At 38.1% G+C, this 13,466-nt stretch overlaps 1 protein-coding gene across 2 annotated transcripts in view; it reads left to right on the top strand.

The window, feature by feature from the left end:
• Positions 1 to 13,466, top strand: part of myo3b (myosin IIIB) — a 212,051-nt gene that overhangs the window by 57,758 nt on the left and 140,827 nt on the right. For both annotated transcript variants that reach the window (XM_079822058.1, XM_079822057.1), the window contains 10 exons: positions 2,520 to 2,604; positions 2,889 to 3,005; positions 3,167 to 3,271; positions 4,614 to 4,697; positions 4,918 to 5,120; positions 5,475 to 5,573; positions 5,693 to 5,807; positions 6,670 to 6,796; positions 6,973 to 7,183; positions 9,563 to 9,710. In XM_079822058.1, coding sequence (XP_079678184.1) covers positions 2,520 to 2,604; positions 2,889 to 3,005; positions 3,167 to 3,271; positions 4,614 to 4,697; positions 4,918 to 5,120; positions 5,475 to 5,573; positions 5,693 to 5,807; positions 6,670 to 6,796; positions 6,973 to 7,183; positions 9,563 to 9,710 — 1,294 coding nt within the window. The remainder of the gene's footprint in view (positions 1 to 2,519; positions 2,605 to 2,888; positions 3,006 to 3,166; positions 3,272 to 4,613; positions 4,698 to 4,917; positions 5,121 to 5,474; positions 5,574 to 5,692; positions 5,808 to 6,669; positions 6,797 to 6,972; positions 7,184 to 9,562; positions 9,711 to 13,466) is intronic.

Below are 13,466 nucleotides of genomic sequence, written 5' to 3'. Positions count from 1 at the left end.
GATAAAATAGTAGTTACTGATTGTCTAATAGTAGGGGTGTAACGGTACACAAAACTGATGGTTCGGTGCTTACCTCGGTTTTAAAGTCACGGTTCGGTGCGGGTTCGGTACAGCAGTTTTACAAAACTGCTTTTTTTTATTTTTTATTAAACAGTGGTTTGCTGAACATATTGTGTCTGTCCTTAAATTAATTCAATTATAACTAGTGGTGGGCTGTTATCGGCGTTAACGCAGCACGTTATCGGGCGATAAAAAAAATATCGCTGTTAATTTATTCTCAAAGTTGGGTTGGGAGCTGGGTCTATACTACGCAAGCTATGATGACTTTCACCTTGATATTTTAGCGTGGATGTATACCTCGCCGAATTGCACTGTAGTAGGGGGCGAGAGAACGAGTCATCGAACCTGTGTGTATGCCTACTAGTGTTGTCAAAAATATCCATATTTCGCTCTGTATCGATACTGAAATATCTGAAACGATACTCATTTTCTACAGTATGGATATCAGCTGCGCTCTCCTCTCCGACCGACAGTGAGTTGACACGCACCCGCCTCCTCTCATTCAGTCTGGTTAATCCTCTGAACATTGCAAACGCGTGTTCTGCTGGATTTTTGTTAGTATTGGTGTGACCGGTCTGAATTTCGCGCGGGGTTGCACATAACGTCAATTCTACTAATTCCCGCAGATTTCGCGCTCGCATCTGAAGCACACACACACATACCGTAAATAAAGCCGCCTCTGACATACAAGTGCAAAAATGAGCTCCTTTTTCCAGTTTATTAATGGTCAAATACACTCAAAAATGTCTCAATGCCCATCTTGGTGAGTTTTAACGTAATCACAGTCGTAACCAGCTCACAGGAACAGTGTTTGGGATCCATGCGTGCGTCAGGTCTTAAAGGGACAGAAGTTATTTATTATTCAAACTACAAAAAGACAAACAATCACTTACGAGCACACATATTCTGAATGCCTTCGGCAGAATTCAAATGAGCTATTTTAATCTAGATTATTCCAAGACTACAGTGAGATTAATCTAGATTAAAAAGATTAATATATGCCCACCACTAACTATAACTAAAAGTTTCTTAAAGATAATGCTGTAAACTATATAGGGAGCCCTTACTTGCATATTACTATAATATTAAAGGTTAACAACAGAGCTCAAACTATTAGCCTAAATTCTGCTATTTATTTTTAGATATAATAATCAACACTCAAATAACACATTGTGTGCAGACATGCATACATCACATAAGGTAGTTTTTGCATTAACTTCTATATCTAATAATAAAATAGTTTTTTCTCCAATTCGTTGTTGAAATATAATCATTTATACCCAGTGGCTGGGATTTTCATGACAGATTTAAACATACTTTATGTTCGTGTGGGAACTCGGATTGAAGTGTGTTCCGCGCTTAAAACAAGCCGACTGTTAACTGTTAAAGATTGCATTCGGAACCGTTCTGTACACACGTGCGCCGAACTGAAAACCCTGTACTGAAACGGTTCGCTACGAATCCGTGTACCGTTACACCCCTAGCTAATAGTGAACTACCACATTCAACTGAGCGCTATTACTTACTAATTTGTTAATCAGAGTTTCTTGGTGGTTAAAAGTAGAATGTTAATATTGTGTTGCTACTTTGTTTGAAACAGTATTCTAAAGTATTACCCTCAAATTTTGCAGCTTAATGAGATGTACTATTACTTTCGTTACATTTTTTAACCAGGCGGATGATAAAATGGGCAAAAAATCTCATAGACTTGCACTACCATTCAAAGATTTTTTCAGTTGATTCAGTTGATCAAAAGTGATAGTAAAGACATTTAATTGATGTTACAAATTATTTATATTTCAAATAAATTATGTTCTTTTGAACTTTCTATTAATTAAAGAATCCTGAAAAACAATATATCACATATTCAACATTGATGATAATAATAAATGTTTCTTGAGCAGCAGATCATCATATGAGGATGATTTCTGAAGGATCATGTGACACTGAAGACTGGAGTAATGATGCTGAAAATACAGCTTTGATCACAGGAATTAATTACATTTTAAAATATAATCAAATAGAAAACCATTATTTTAAATTGTAATATAATGTATTATCCCCCTTGGGGAGCAAAAGAGACAAACACATTTAAAGGTATTACCAACCCCAAACTTTTGAATGATAGTATACATCGAAGGTTTTGAGACCAAAATATCATAGAGATTTGGGGGCCAGTAAACCACCACTTAGAACAGGGGTGTCCAATTCTGCAGAGGACAGTGGCCCTCCAGGAGCAGGATTGGACACCCCTGACCTAGGACACCGCCACCCCACAGAACACCCTAGAAATTGCATATCAACACCCTGGCAACCTCCCACAACAGCTTAGAATTGTGCCGCTGAGTTTTGCATTTCCATAAAAGAAAAATAAATAAAATAAATGTTTATGATTGAATAGATCTTTGTTGTATTTAATATTCATTGAGGCTGTAACATCGCTGTATTGTCTTTTATAGGCATGAACGGATCAACACTCGGAAAACCCTGATCATTGAGATCTGTTCTGATGATGATCTGGTGAACCTGGAGGCTTTAGATGAGGTATTTAGATGATCTAGCTGGAATTTCAGCAAAGGCTTACGCTTTCTTAATCGGACAGATACATTTTCACCTTTAGATCTAGAGTCGTCATGAAATAAAAATGTATCAAAATCTATCAAATCTAAGCAAGATCAGTGCATGTTATTTCAAAGAAGATTAAAAATGCCTGATATTCAATTACAAACTAATACTAAACTCTCTGCTCAAATATTGTGAATTCGGTGACTCTCTGGTAGTGTAAACAACAGAGACACATTTCCATCTCCAGCGTCTCTCTTTTATAGGAAACCATCATTACACATCTTCAGAAGCGGTATCAGGAGCTGCAGATCTACACGTATGTTGGTGACATCCTCATAGCCCTAAACCCCTTCCAGAACCTCAGCATCTACTCTCCACAGGTGAGATGAGCAACATCCGGCTGTACAAAAGGGCATAATTGATGTCTAATGCACACCATTTTTGATCAAATGCGCAATTCATGTGGCAACCACTTCAAGTTGGCTCTCTGAATCAAAGCTTCCTTGTAGAGTGAACTAAGATTTCATGTCTCTGTTCTCAGTTCTCAAAGCTCTATCATGGGATGAAACGCTCCACTAACCCCCCGCACATCTTTGCCACTGCTGATGCAGCCTATCAGAGCATGGTCACCCTCTCCAAAGACCAGGTACTGCTTTCTGTGTGTCTGACCTGTCATTTCTAAAACAAGACACAGTGTATCTTGGTTCACTGATGCAGTAGTCTTAGTGTAATTCACCTATGGTCTCTTTTTTAACAGTTTACACTAGTTTAATATATTTACTAACAGTGTAATTCAAAAATTCGGGGTCAGTAAGATTTGATAAGTTTAGCAAGCTTTCCATAATTTTTTTTGTTTGTTTTATGAGAATCTAAAGACATTTATACTGTTACAAAATATTTTTATTTCAAATAAATGATGTTCTTTAGAACTTTTTAATCAAAGAACCTGAAAAAAGCATCACAGTTTCCACAAGCATATTAAGTGCTTTTCAACATTATAATAATTATAAATGTTTGTTGAGCAGCAGATCATCATTAGAATGATTTCTGAAGGATCATGTGACTCTGAAGACTGGAGTAATGATGCTGAAAATTCAGCCTTGATCACAGGAATAAATTATATTTTAAAATATATTCAAAGAGAAACAGTTAACCCTCTGGTACTGTTTGCGTGTCCTCAAATAACCGACTATATTTTAGTTTTTTTATAATGTTTTTATTTAATATTTTGTATTTTTATGGGTTTTTGGTACTAAATTATATTTCAGTAGTTATAATCCATTTATTCACTTTTTGAGCATGGACCTGAAAATGAAATTTTCAACTTAAAACTGTCATAAATCTTGAATGCTTTGGAGCACAGACTTCAAAAAAAGTTAAAGAAAAAACAAGTGATCTTTAAAAAAGTGAACTTGAAAAAAAGTTATATATGTTACATTTATTATGAAAAATACACAGAAATAAAAAAAAATATTTTTATATGAAATATAGTTTTGCTCTAAAACAAATCCATACATCCAAACAAGCTGTTTTCCAAATTTGAGATTGATATCAAGATTTTGTTTGGGCTCAGTACCTAATGTTTCCAACAGATGAAATTTGTCACCCATTCATTTCCAACGCACTCATTTTTTGACCGCGAACAATACAATTATTTTTAATAATTATTTTAATAATTATTTTTATTTTTGTGTAATCACACAGCAAGTGCCAAAACCTTACCAAGTTTCGTACCATTCCGGTGACATAAAGAAATTTCTAAAAAAACAAAACGTAAATTTTTTAATCAAAAATTATTGAAAAATTCCAGAGGGTTAAATTGTTAAAATATTTCACAGTATTACTGCAGCCTTGGTTAGTCACTTCTTTCAAAAACATAAATAAAATTCTTACCAACCCCAAACCCACTTAATAGTGCTTCTGGGTATGTTAATCTATGTAAGTGCTGGCTCTGTGCATTAATAAGTGTTTATATGTTTTCATTGTAGTGCATAATCATTAGTGGAGAAAGTGGCGCTGGTAAAACGGAGAGTGCCCACCTCATCGTCCAACATCTCACATTCCTGGGCAAGGTACAGTACTCACAACACTACCTAATATCATTTGTAAATACTCATATGCTTCAAAGAAATACTTCAATAACCGATCTATCATGTTTGATTATGGGATTCTTGATGATTTTCCCTCTAGTGACGTAATCAACTATGGCTGATATATTAGCAGATAAAAATCTGGGTCCGGGTCCTGGTCCTGGGTCTCTTCAAACATCATCTGTTGTTTTTTTATTTCAAGGCTAATAATCGCACACTTCGTGAGAAGATTCTTCAAGTGAATCCCCTGGTGGAGGCGTTCGGTAATGCGTGCACGGCCATTAATGATAACTCCAGCCGCTTTGGAAAGTACCTGGAGATGAAGTTCACACCCACAGGGGCGGTGATGGGTGCCAAGATCTCTGAGTATCTTCTGGAAAAATCCAGGGTCATCAAACAGGCCACGTGAGAAACCACTTTTCCTAGATCTGTGGCCATCAGAACGTTAAAGTCAACACGGAACAACATCACATCTGAGTGAAACATCATATTAATAAGAAAAACATGTAGGGCGGGACTTGATTTTACCCATAGGGGATTGATGGGATGGTGAAAAGTGGTCTTTGACAGGTGACATCAACCAAAAAAGACAATTAATTTCCGAGGGAAGTTTCCAAGACATTTTTCTTTGGATTTATAATGAGTGTGCCTGAACCGTTCAGTCGATTTTGATGTCATGTTGACTTGAAACTTTTTAACAATTCCCACATTTTTGGTTTACATTTATTACTCTTTCACATCTTATATTTTCTTTTGCAGGGGCGAGAAAAACTTCCACATATTTTACTACATCTATGCTGGTCTTTATCACCAAGACAGCCTCAAGAAATACAGGCTACCCAACAAAACTGCCCCCAGGTTCTTGCCTTTATTTCTAACAAACTCTTAACAAAGATGTGTAATTCTGAATCGAGTTAACGTATCTGCAATATTACTGACAAAGATCAGAGACTCATGTTAGTTTTCTGCTCTTTCAGATACATTGATGGTGTTAATGGTAAAGTAATGCAGGATATCATCTCTAGCAAACTCTACAAGGAGCAATTTGGTGCCATTCAGGACTGTTTCCGTATCATAGGATTTACTGAGGAGGTACAGCTGAAATTTATATTTCTTAATCATATGCAATTATGCAATAATTATTAAAGGAATAGTTCCATTAAAAAAAAGAAGTGAGAATTTACACACCCATATCTTTCCAAACATGTATTAATGTATTTCTTCTGTGGAACATAAAAGAAAATTAAAGGGTAACTCAACCCCTGATCAGAGCCTAACTCCACCCACTGGCAATATTTTAAAAAATGCTGGAATAGTGGGCAGAGCCGATGAACCGAGGGCGGGGCTGAGCGGGGGGCGTGCACCTGAGACCCGCAGTGACGGATTGATTGACAGCTGTCAGACTCACAAAGATGGAAAGTGACTGGAGGGACACCAGTAGATTTGCAACAGAGCGGTCATTCGAAGTAGAGGACTTTTCGTCCCCTTCACCTGAAATGGAGGAGGGTGAATTGTTTGTGGACACAGGGCCAGAGCTTTATCAATCGAGCCACTGGCTCAAACTGTGGTCTTTACTCCCGATGCAAACGATGCTAGTAAATCAGCAGCGCAAGAATGAATGGGACCACTGACCTAAAAATAGATCAGATACATGTGATGTATTTTCATTCAAATTAACTGAATCAATAGGCAGTGCAGGACCCTTTTAAAGTTTTAGGGTTTAATTACCCTTTAAGAAGTTTTTTGTTCATAAAATGAAAGTCAATGGGGTCCAAATTAGTTTGGATCCTAACCGTCCTCAGAATATCTCCTTTTTAATTCCACAGAAGAAAGGACACTAAGATGAGTAAATGATGACAGGATTTTTTGGTTGAACAAGAAACAATTCCGTCTGTCAGGCTTTCATCCATGTTTATTGCATACTTCAATATATGTTTTGTATTTTGATATACAGGAAGTGAATTCTGTGTACAGAATTCTAGCAGCCATTTTAAACACAGGAAATATTGAGTTCACATCCGCCAGCTCCCAACATCAGAGCGACAAGAGTGAGGTGCCCAACTCCGAGGCCTTAGATAATGGTAAGTGCCTTGTTTAAATGATTATTTTCATGGATGTCAGTTTCTAGGTTTGCATTTACAGAACCCACAATTTCCTCATGACATAAATCTCACAACGTTGTCATTAATAAAGTGGCATATGATAAGAGTTACAGATCCATTCCTGATGTTCTTCTCTCTGTATTTGCTGTGGGCAGCGGCCGCTCTGCTCAGTATCGGCTCTGAGGAGCTTCAGGAAGCTTTGACTTCCCACTGCGTGGTAACTCGCGGAGAAACCATCATTCGCACCAACACCGTGGACAAGGCCACTGATGTGAGAGACGCCATGTCTAAAGCCCTGTACGGACGCCTCTTCAGCTGGATTGTGAACCGCATTAATGCTCTGCTGCAGCCTGACACTAACATCTGGTACGGCAAAATATTATCACCATCATCAGAGTCACATCCTTCAGTTTAATGCTAAAATATAGCCAAGCCTACAATGTTAAAAAGCCCTTTAGCAGATCATTGGCACAGCTTAGACCAATTTGAAATTTTAAGATGGTCTTAAAGGAATAATTCACCCAAAAATGAAAATACTGTCACCATTCTTGTGAAAAACAAGTGCACTTAATTGTATTGAACGTACACTTCTTAAATCTTAAATGTATGCTTTCGAAAAACTGTACTTGCAGACAATATAATATTAATTAAATATAAGGCCACTTAAGTACACTTAAAGAGAGTACAGTTTCATGGCTATGTTTTTAAAAGTGTACTTAAAATAAAAGTGTGCTTTCAATAAAACTTGACTGTCTATGCATTAAAAAGGCAAAATAAATGTTTAAAATCGGTGCTCCCTGACTAAAGAAAAAAAATAGGTAGGAAAACACCCATAATGCACTGGGCATGTTGTCACTCCCACCAGTCTGCTATGGATACCCTTTTGCTTTAGTAGGACAAAGGTTTTTTTTGAACAAACGCAAATTTTCTTGCGAGCAAACTGCAAGAATCCCGTCCCCTACATTAGTAGTGTTAGGGTTAGGGTTAGTTTCAGTAGGCTTTTGGTACGGTGCATGTGTGTAACCAAACGGTTCTGAATGCAATCTTTAACAGTGATCAGTCGGCTTGTTTTAAGCGCAGAACATACTTCACTCTGAGTTGTGCTTTAGTGGGATATACTGCTTAGCAAACTTTTTGTATGGAGCCCCTAAAGGCATGGTGAGTGAAAAAAATATGAGATTGATGATAAAATCTTTGTCAATACTTTTGCGTTCACTCGCAAAACGCTTTGCGTTCCCCCAAGAAACATGGTGTTCTCACGAATGCATTCCGCCGGGAAACTTTAGTGTGTAAACGCAAAGTTTCTCTAGGGAACCGAAAGTCTTTTGAGAACAAACGCAACGTTTTTTGGGGAACGCAAAGGTTTTGCGGGAAAACGCAATGTTTCTCGTGGGGATGCAAAACATTTGTGAGCGAACGCAAAGTTTCTCAGGGGAACACAAATGTTTTGCGAGCGAACTGCAAAATTCCCGCCACCTACATTATAAATAGATGCTGAAACTGCGGCTGAAATCGGTCACTTGTTCACCCATTTACTATTTTCTACATGGTAAATGGAACATAGTGCACTATATAGGGGATAGGGAACGATTCAGGCAGTGTAAATATGCTTTCCATTGGGGCGAATGAAGTCTGGTTTCACCTTAGTGTCAGTGAACCGCCACAGCTCCAGTCCAGAGACACGATAGCACAGAGCGGATCATGTGATCGCGTCGGTGCAGACCAGAAAACGTTACGAATCCATTTGAATTCTGCACAGAATTCAGTATTTTAAAGCGATATGGAGGAGAAACAGTTAGAGATTAGGAGGAAACTGCGGCTTTACCGAGCTCAACAGCTCTGGCCGAGCTGTGATATTAGTGAAACGCTATTGGCCACTTTGAAAAAATGGGAGGAGCTGATCGATATGTCCCGTTCTGTCTTCCTGTTTCCATGGGAATTACGTCAACACATTGAATAATGCTTTCAAGGCACTTCAGTGGGACTTTAAGATGGTCACCAGCCAAACCAATAGATAAAAGCTGGTCCAGCCTTTTCAGCTGATTCTTTGTGGATCAACTTTTATATCAAGTTAATTTAACAATAACTTAAATGTAATTTCTAAACTTTCATCCAAATCTCCCTCCTTGAATCTCTCCGTTACGGATGCGTTTACATGCGCAAGCATCATCTCCAGCGATGACCTCCAGTCTTACCAGCTCAGAATATTAATATCCACAGCAAAAGAAGAAAAGAGCTGTAAAAAAGAGGTTTGTATAAATTTTTGATACAGAGGTACATTGAAAAAAATAATATGCAGATGATTAAAAGACTTCAGAGAGAGTGGAAAAGCCGCTCATTGATCCGAGCGAATCCTGTCAGGCTTCAGCCACGGGCTTGTCAGAGAAACTCACGTCTTCCACCTCTATACACACAATCCAAATTCTGCCATTTCCACTCCAATCAGCAGCGCATTCAACATTATTGCCACTAATAACCTGTTAGCGTGAGCAGAAGGTGACCTCTGGTCGCTGTCTGGGGAGTTTGGAGGAGATCGCGATTAGCTGAATGTTCGGAGACAAGTGCGCCGGCTCTTTGTAAACTGAAATGACATGCTGAGGCAGACCTGTGTTTTTAAAAGTCTTTGTTTTTGTGTTTTCTTGGTTGACAGCTTGTGAAAAATTTAGTTGTTTGGCTCATTACCGTGGTTAGGGCCTTAATGTGTTGTGACGGTCAGCTAATGTTTGGCTCTTTGTGTCTTTGAAGTGCGGCTGAGAGTGGAATGAACGTGGGGATTTTGGACATCTTTGGTTTCGAGAACTTCAAGAAGAACTCGTTTGAGCAGCTGTGTATCAACATCGCTAACGAACAGATCCAGTTCTACTTCAATCAACACATCTTTGCCCTGGAACAGGTAAGACTTTCTCTGTGCACAAACACCTTTAAGCAGGCGAATGCTCGTTTAAGTGGATCTTAAACCCACCAATATTTGTCCTACATCTGTATCAGTATGCATAGCAAAGCAAGAAAATGGACATTTCAAAAATCAGTGAAATGTGTAATGTTATTTTCTCCTCAGTAGATTCTCTGTGCCTCTAGAACCACTGTTCAGTCTATCTATCAAGTGGCCTGACACTTTCTTATGACAACTGAGATATTCGTGTCATATGTGGCATCAAACGAAAAAGATGAAGTGCACTTAAAGGGTTAGTTCACCCAAAAATGAAAATTCTGTCATTAATTACTCACCCTCATGTCGTTCGAGACCCGTAAGACCTCCATTCATCTTCAGACACAAATGAAGATATTTTTGTTGAAAGCTGATGGCTGAGAAAGGCTTCAGATAGGCCTCCATTGGCATTCAGTACATTTACACTCACAAGACCCATAAAAGGCACTTAAAACGCCGCTACAAAGTGCATCTCACCACAGTGGCTCTACAATAATTTTACGATACAACGACAATAGTTTTTGTGCACAAAAAAAAAATCAAAATAACACCTTTATCCAACTTGTTCTTGTCTTCCGCGTGTGCCTCCACGACGCATGCGCGAGAATATGACGTAGCGCCAGCGTTCGGGAATCCATGAAATGCACACTTAAGTCCGATTTTGAGCACTACAACGAGACCTAAAGCACGATCAATGTAGAATCCAACAGCTTAGACACGCGCGTCTTTCTCTGCTTGTAAACAAATCGCTTCTGGGTCATGTGTCCCAACGCCGGATGCCGCGTATGCGTTGTGGAGGCACACACGGAAGACAAGAACAAGTTGGATAAAGGTGTTATTTTGATTTTTTTTTGCGCACAAAAACTATTGTCGTCGCATCGTAAAATTATTGTAGAGTCACTGTGGTGAGATGGACTTTGTAACAACGTTTTAAGTGCCTTTTATGGGTCTTGTGAGTGTAAATGCACTGAATGCCAATGGAGGCCTATCTGAAGCCTTTCTCAGCCATCAGCTTTCAACTAAAATATCTTCATTTGTGTTCCGAAGATGAACGGAGGTCTTACGGGTGTCGAACAACATGAGGGTGAGTAATTAATGACAGAATTTTCATTTTTGGGTGAACTAACCCTTTAATTGACCTATCGGTAAACCCCTCCCCTCGAACGCAGATGAGCCAATGGCAGTTGAGTATCAGTTGCACTGGGACCGGAACTCGGACATCTTTAGGTTTCAGCACCATAGAGAAACATTGGAAGATCCCAAGCTCTCATCGGTTTGATGGAGTTTATGCTACAAAAATGGTAAAACGATGTTCCTGAGGTACTGTAACACTGATTCCAGGTATCCTGAGAGGATGGACAATGGAATTTATTTTACTCCATTTCCTAAACCCAAACAAGACAGAGTAGACTAGTGCATGATTGCTCATCTGCGGTACACAGCAGGTTCACATAAACACTAAATTTTTCGACTAAACATCGAAATACATCTAGATAGTAAACTGGATTGGCCATTTAGGCTGAATTGCTGATCAGATTATTGATCTGGAGCCCACACTGTCACTGTATGATACTTGAAATTTTTCCAGAATGGCTATACAGCTGAATAAAATTATGCTGCATTATTTTCCTGTTTAACACTGTAAAGCTGCTTTGAAACAATCTACATTGTTAAAAGTGCTATATAAATAAAGTTGACTTGACTTGAGTTGACTATTAATCCAGTGATGTGGGCGCAGGAACCTGGTTCCCTAAGGATTAAATCCTTCGGATGAGACGTTAATAAAACGAGTCACTCTGTGGTCATTAAAAATCCCAGGATGTCCTTCAGAAAAAAAGAGTAAGGGTGTGTGTAAGGGTTCTTCCATAACATTTTCAGGAGACATTCATAGAGCCATCAAAATGTTATTTTATTGAGGGGAAAACAATAATAATGTACTGGTCACACAAAATAAAAAATAAATGAATGCGGAAAAACAGCAAACTGAGTTCTGGGTCTCTTCAGGGATCCCTGACCAGAACTAACCAGCCATAGAAATTTATGTCATTTTAACAAACCAGACCAAAACATTTTGTTATTAAAGGGGTCTCACAAATATCTCAATTCAAATTGCATTACATATTGAAAAAATATTTACACAAATAAACTCCATAAACATATGAAAAATCACATTCACCATAAATCAATAATAAAAATACATTTAAACAAAAAGTTATGCAAAGAAAGTCAAATTAACAAATGTCTCAAACACGTTATCCCTAAAACCTACATTTCCCATAATTCCCATCAAAATATATCAAAGACTTCAGGAAATGCCATGTCCTTTTGATATCCGGCCTTCGTTCCTCCAGTCATGGATCCCGGCGGAACCACGGGGAAGAAACACAATCATTTAAACAAAATTAAATAAATAAAAATGTTAAACCCATATCTTTGTCTAGTTGTGATTTCATTCATTCACTAGCGTGCACTCAAGTAACGAATTATTGGCGCTGTAGCTCTTTGCTCTCTAATGCGCGCATAAAGAGACAACGTAGCACCTCTAGTACAACTGTTTGGGTAAATCATTTTAAAGAAAACAAAAATAATCCCACAAGGCCAATGAAATATCAAGTTCTCCAACAAATGTTATTTTATAACAATTCATAAAAATAAGAAAACTATAACCATTCAAATTAAATATTTATTATGTGTGGCCTTAGCCATCACAGGGTGTAACCCCGGCATCCTGGCCAAATTTTCCATCAGGACCTCCTAATCATCCCCATATACTGATTGGCTGTCTCCTCTCCACCATAAACTGGTGTGTGTGGTGGGCATTCTGGAGCAATATGGCTGCCGTCGCATCATCCAGGTGGTGCTGCACATTGGTGGTGGTTGAGGAGATTCCCCCTTCTATATGTAAAGCACTTTGAGTACCCAGAAAAGCGCTATATATATGTAACAAATTATTATTAAATAGCTTAACACGTCATAGACAGTTTAGGTCAAAAACACGCAAAGGTCAACATTTCAGTGCCTCTCCATTTTAAACTGGTTAAATGTAAATTAATTGAATCTTACCCTGCGGTACATGAACAGTGTTGAACCTGGATGTTGTCATCTGCGATTGTGACATGAGGCTTCTTCCACTTGCATTGTGATCTGTAAACCCCTTGCTTCCAAATTAATCTTGTTACCCACCATATTTATTTTAAAATCTTTTATATATATATATATATCCCTCCATGGCATATTTAAGTAAGGGACAAGGTTTTCACACTGTAAGACAGTTAGCATATGATTATATGATTATTTCCTGTTTGGCCCTCCATTTTATGGTAACATTTTAATTTGATGGTCCCATTTAAACATTCTGTTGACTATAAGTAACTTTGCAACCAGGCCTACATGTCAACTAACTCTCATTAGAGTATTAGCACTGTCTGCTTAATATCTGCTAACTCTTTATTGTGATGCTCCCCCAAAATACATTCTATGGACTATAAGTAACTTTGCAACTACTTGTCAACTTATTCCAACCCTAACCCTACCAGTTTACTAATACTCTACTCACACTCTAATGACAGTTAGTAGACATGTAGGTGCAACGTTATTCATAGTCAACAGAATGTGTTAAAAAGGGACCATCAAAATAAAGTGAAACTCATTTTAAACACAAATATTGGTCATATATAAAACTATAAAATGAGATTGTTAATATTTGTAGCAAATACATTG

This window comes from Gobio gobio (assembly GCF_949357685.1).
Source record: "Gobio gobio genome assembly, chromosome: 7".
In the NCBI taxonomy this organism is placed as follows: domain Eukaryota; kingdom Metazoa; phylum Chordata; class Actinopteri; order Cypriniformes; family Gobionidae; genus Gobio; species Gobio gobio.
The sequence above is the reverse complement of the archived record's forward strand: the minus strand, read 5'-3'. Positions and strand labels throughout refer to the sequence as shown.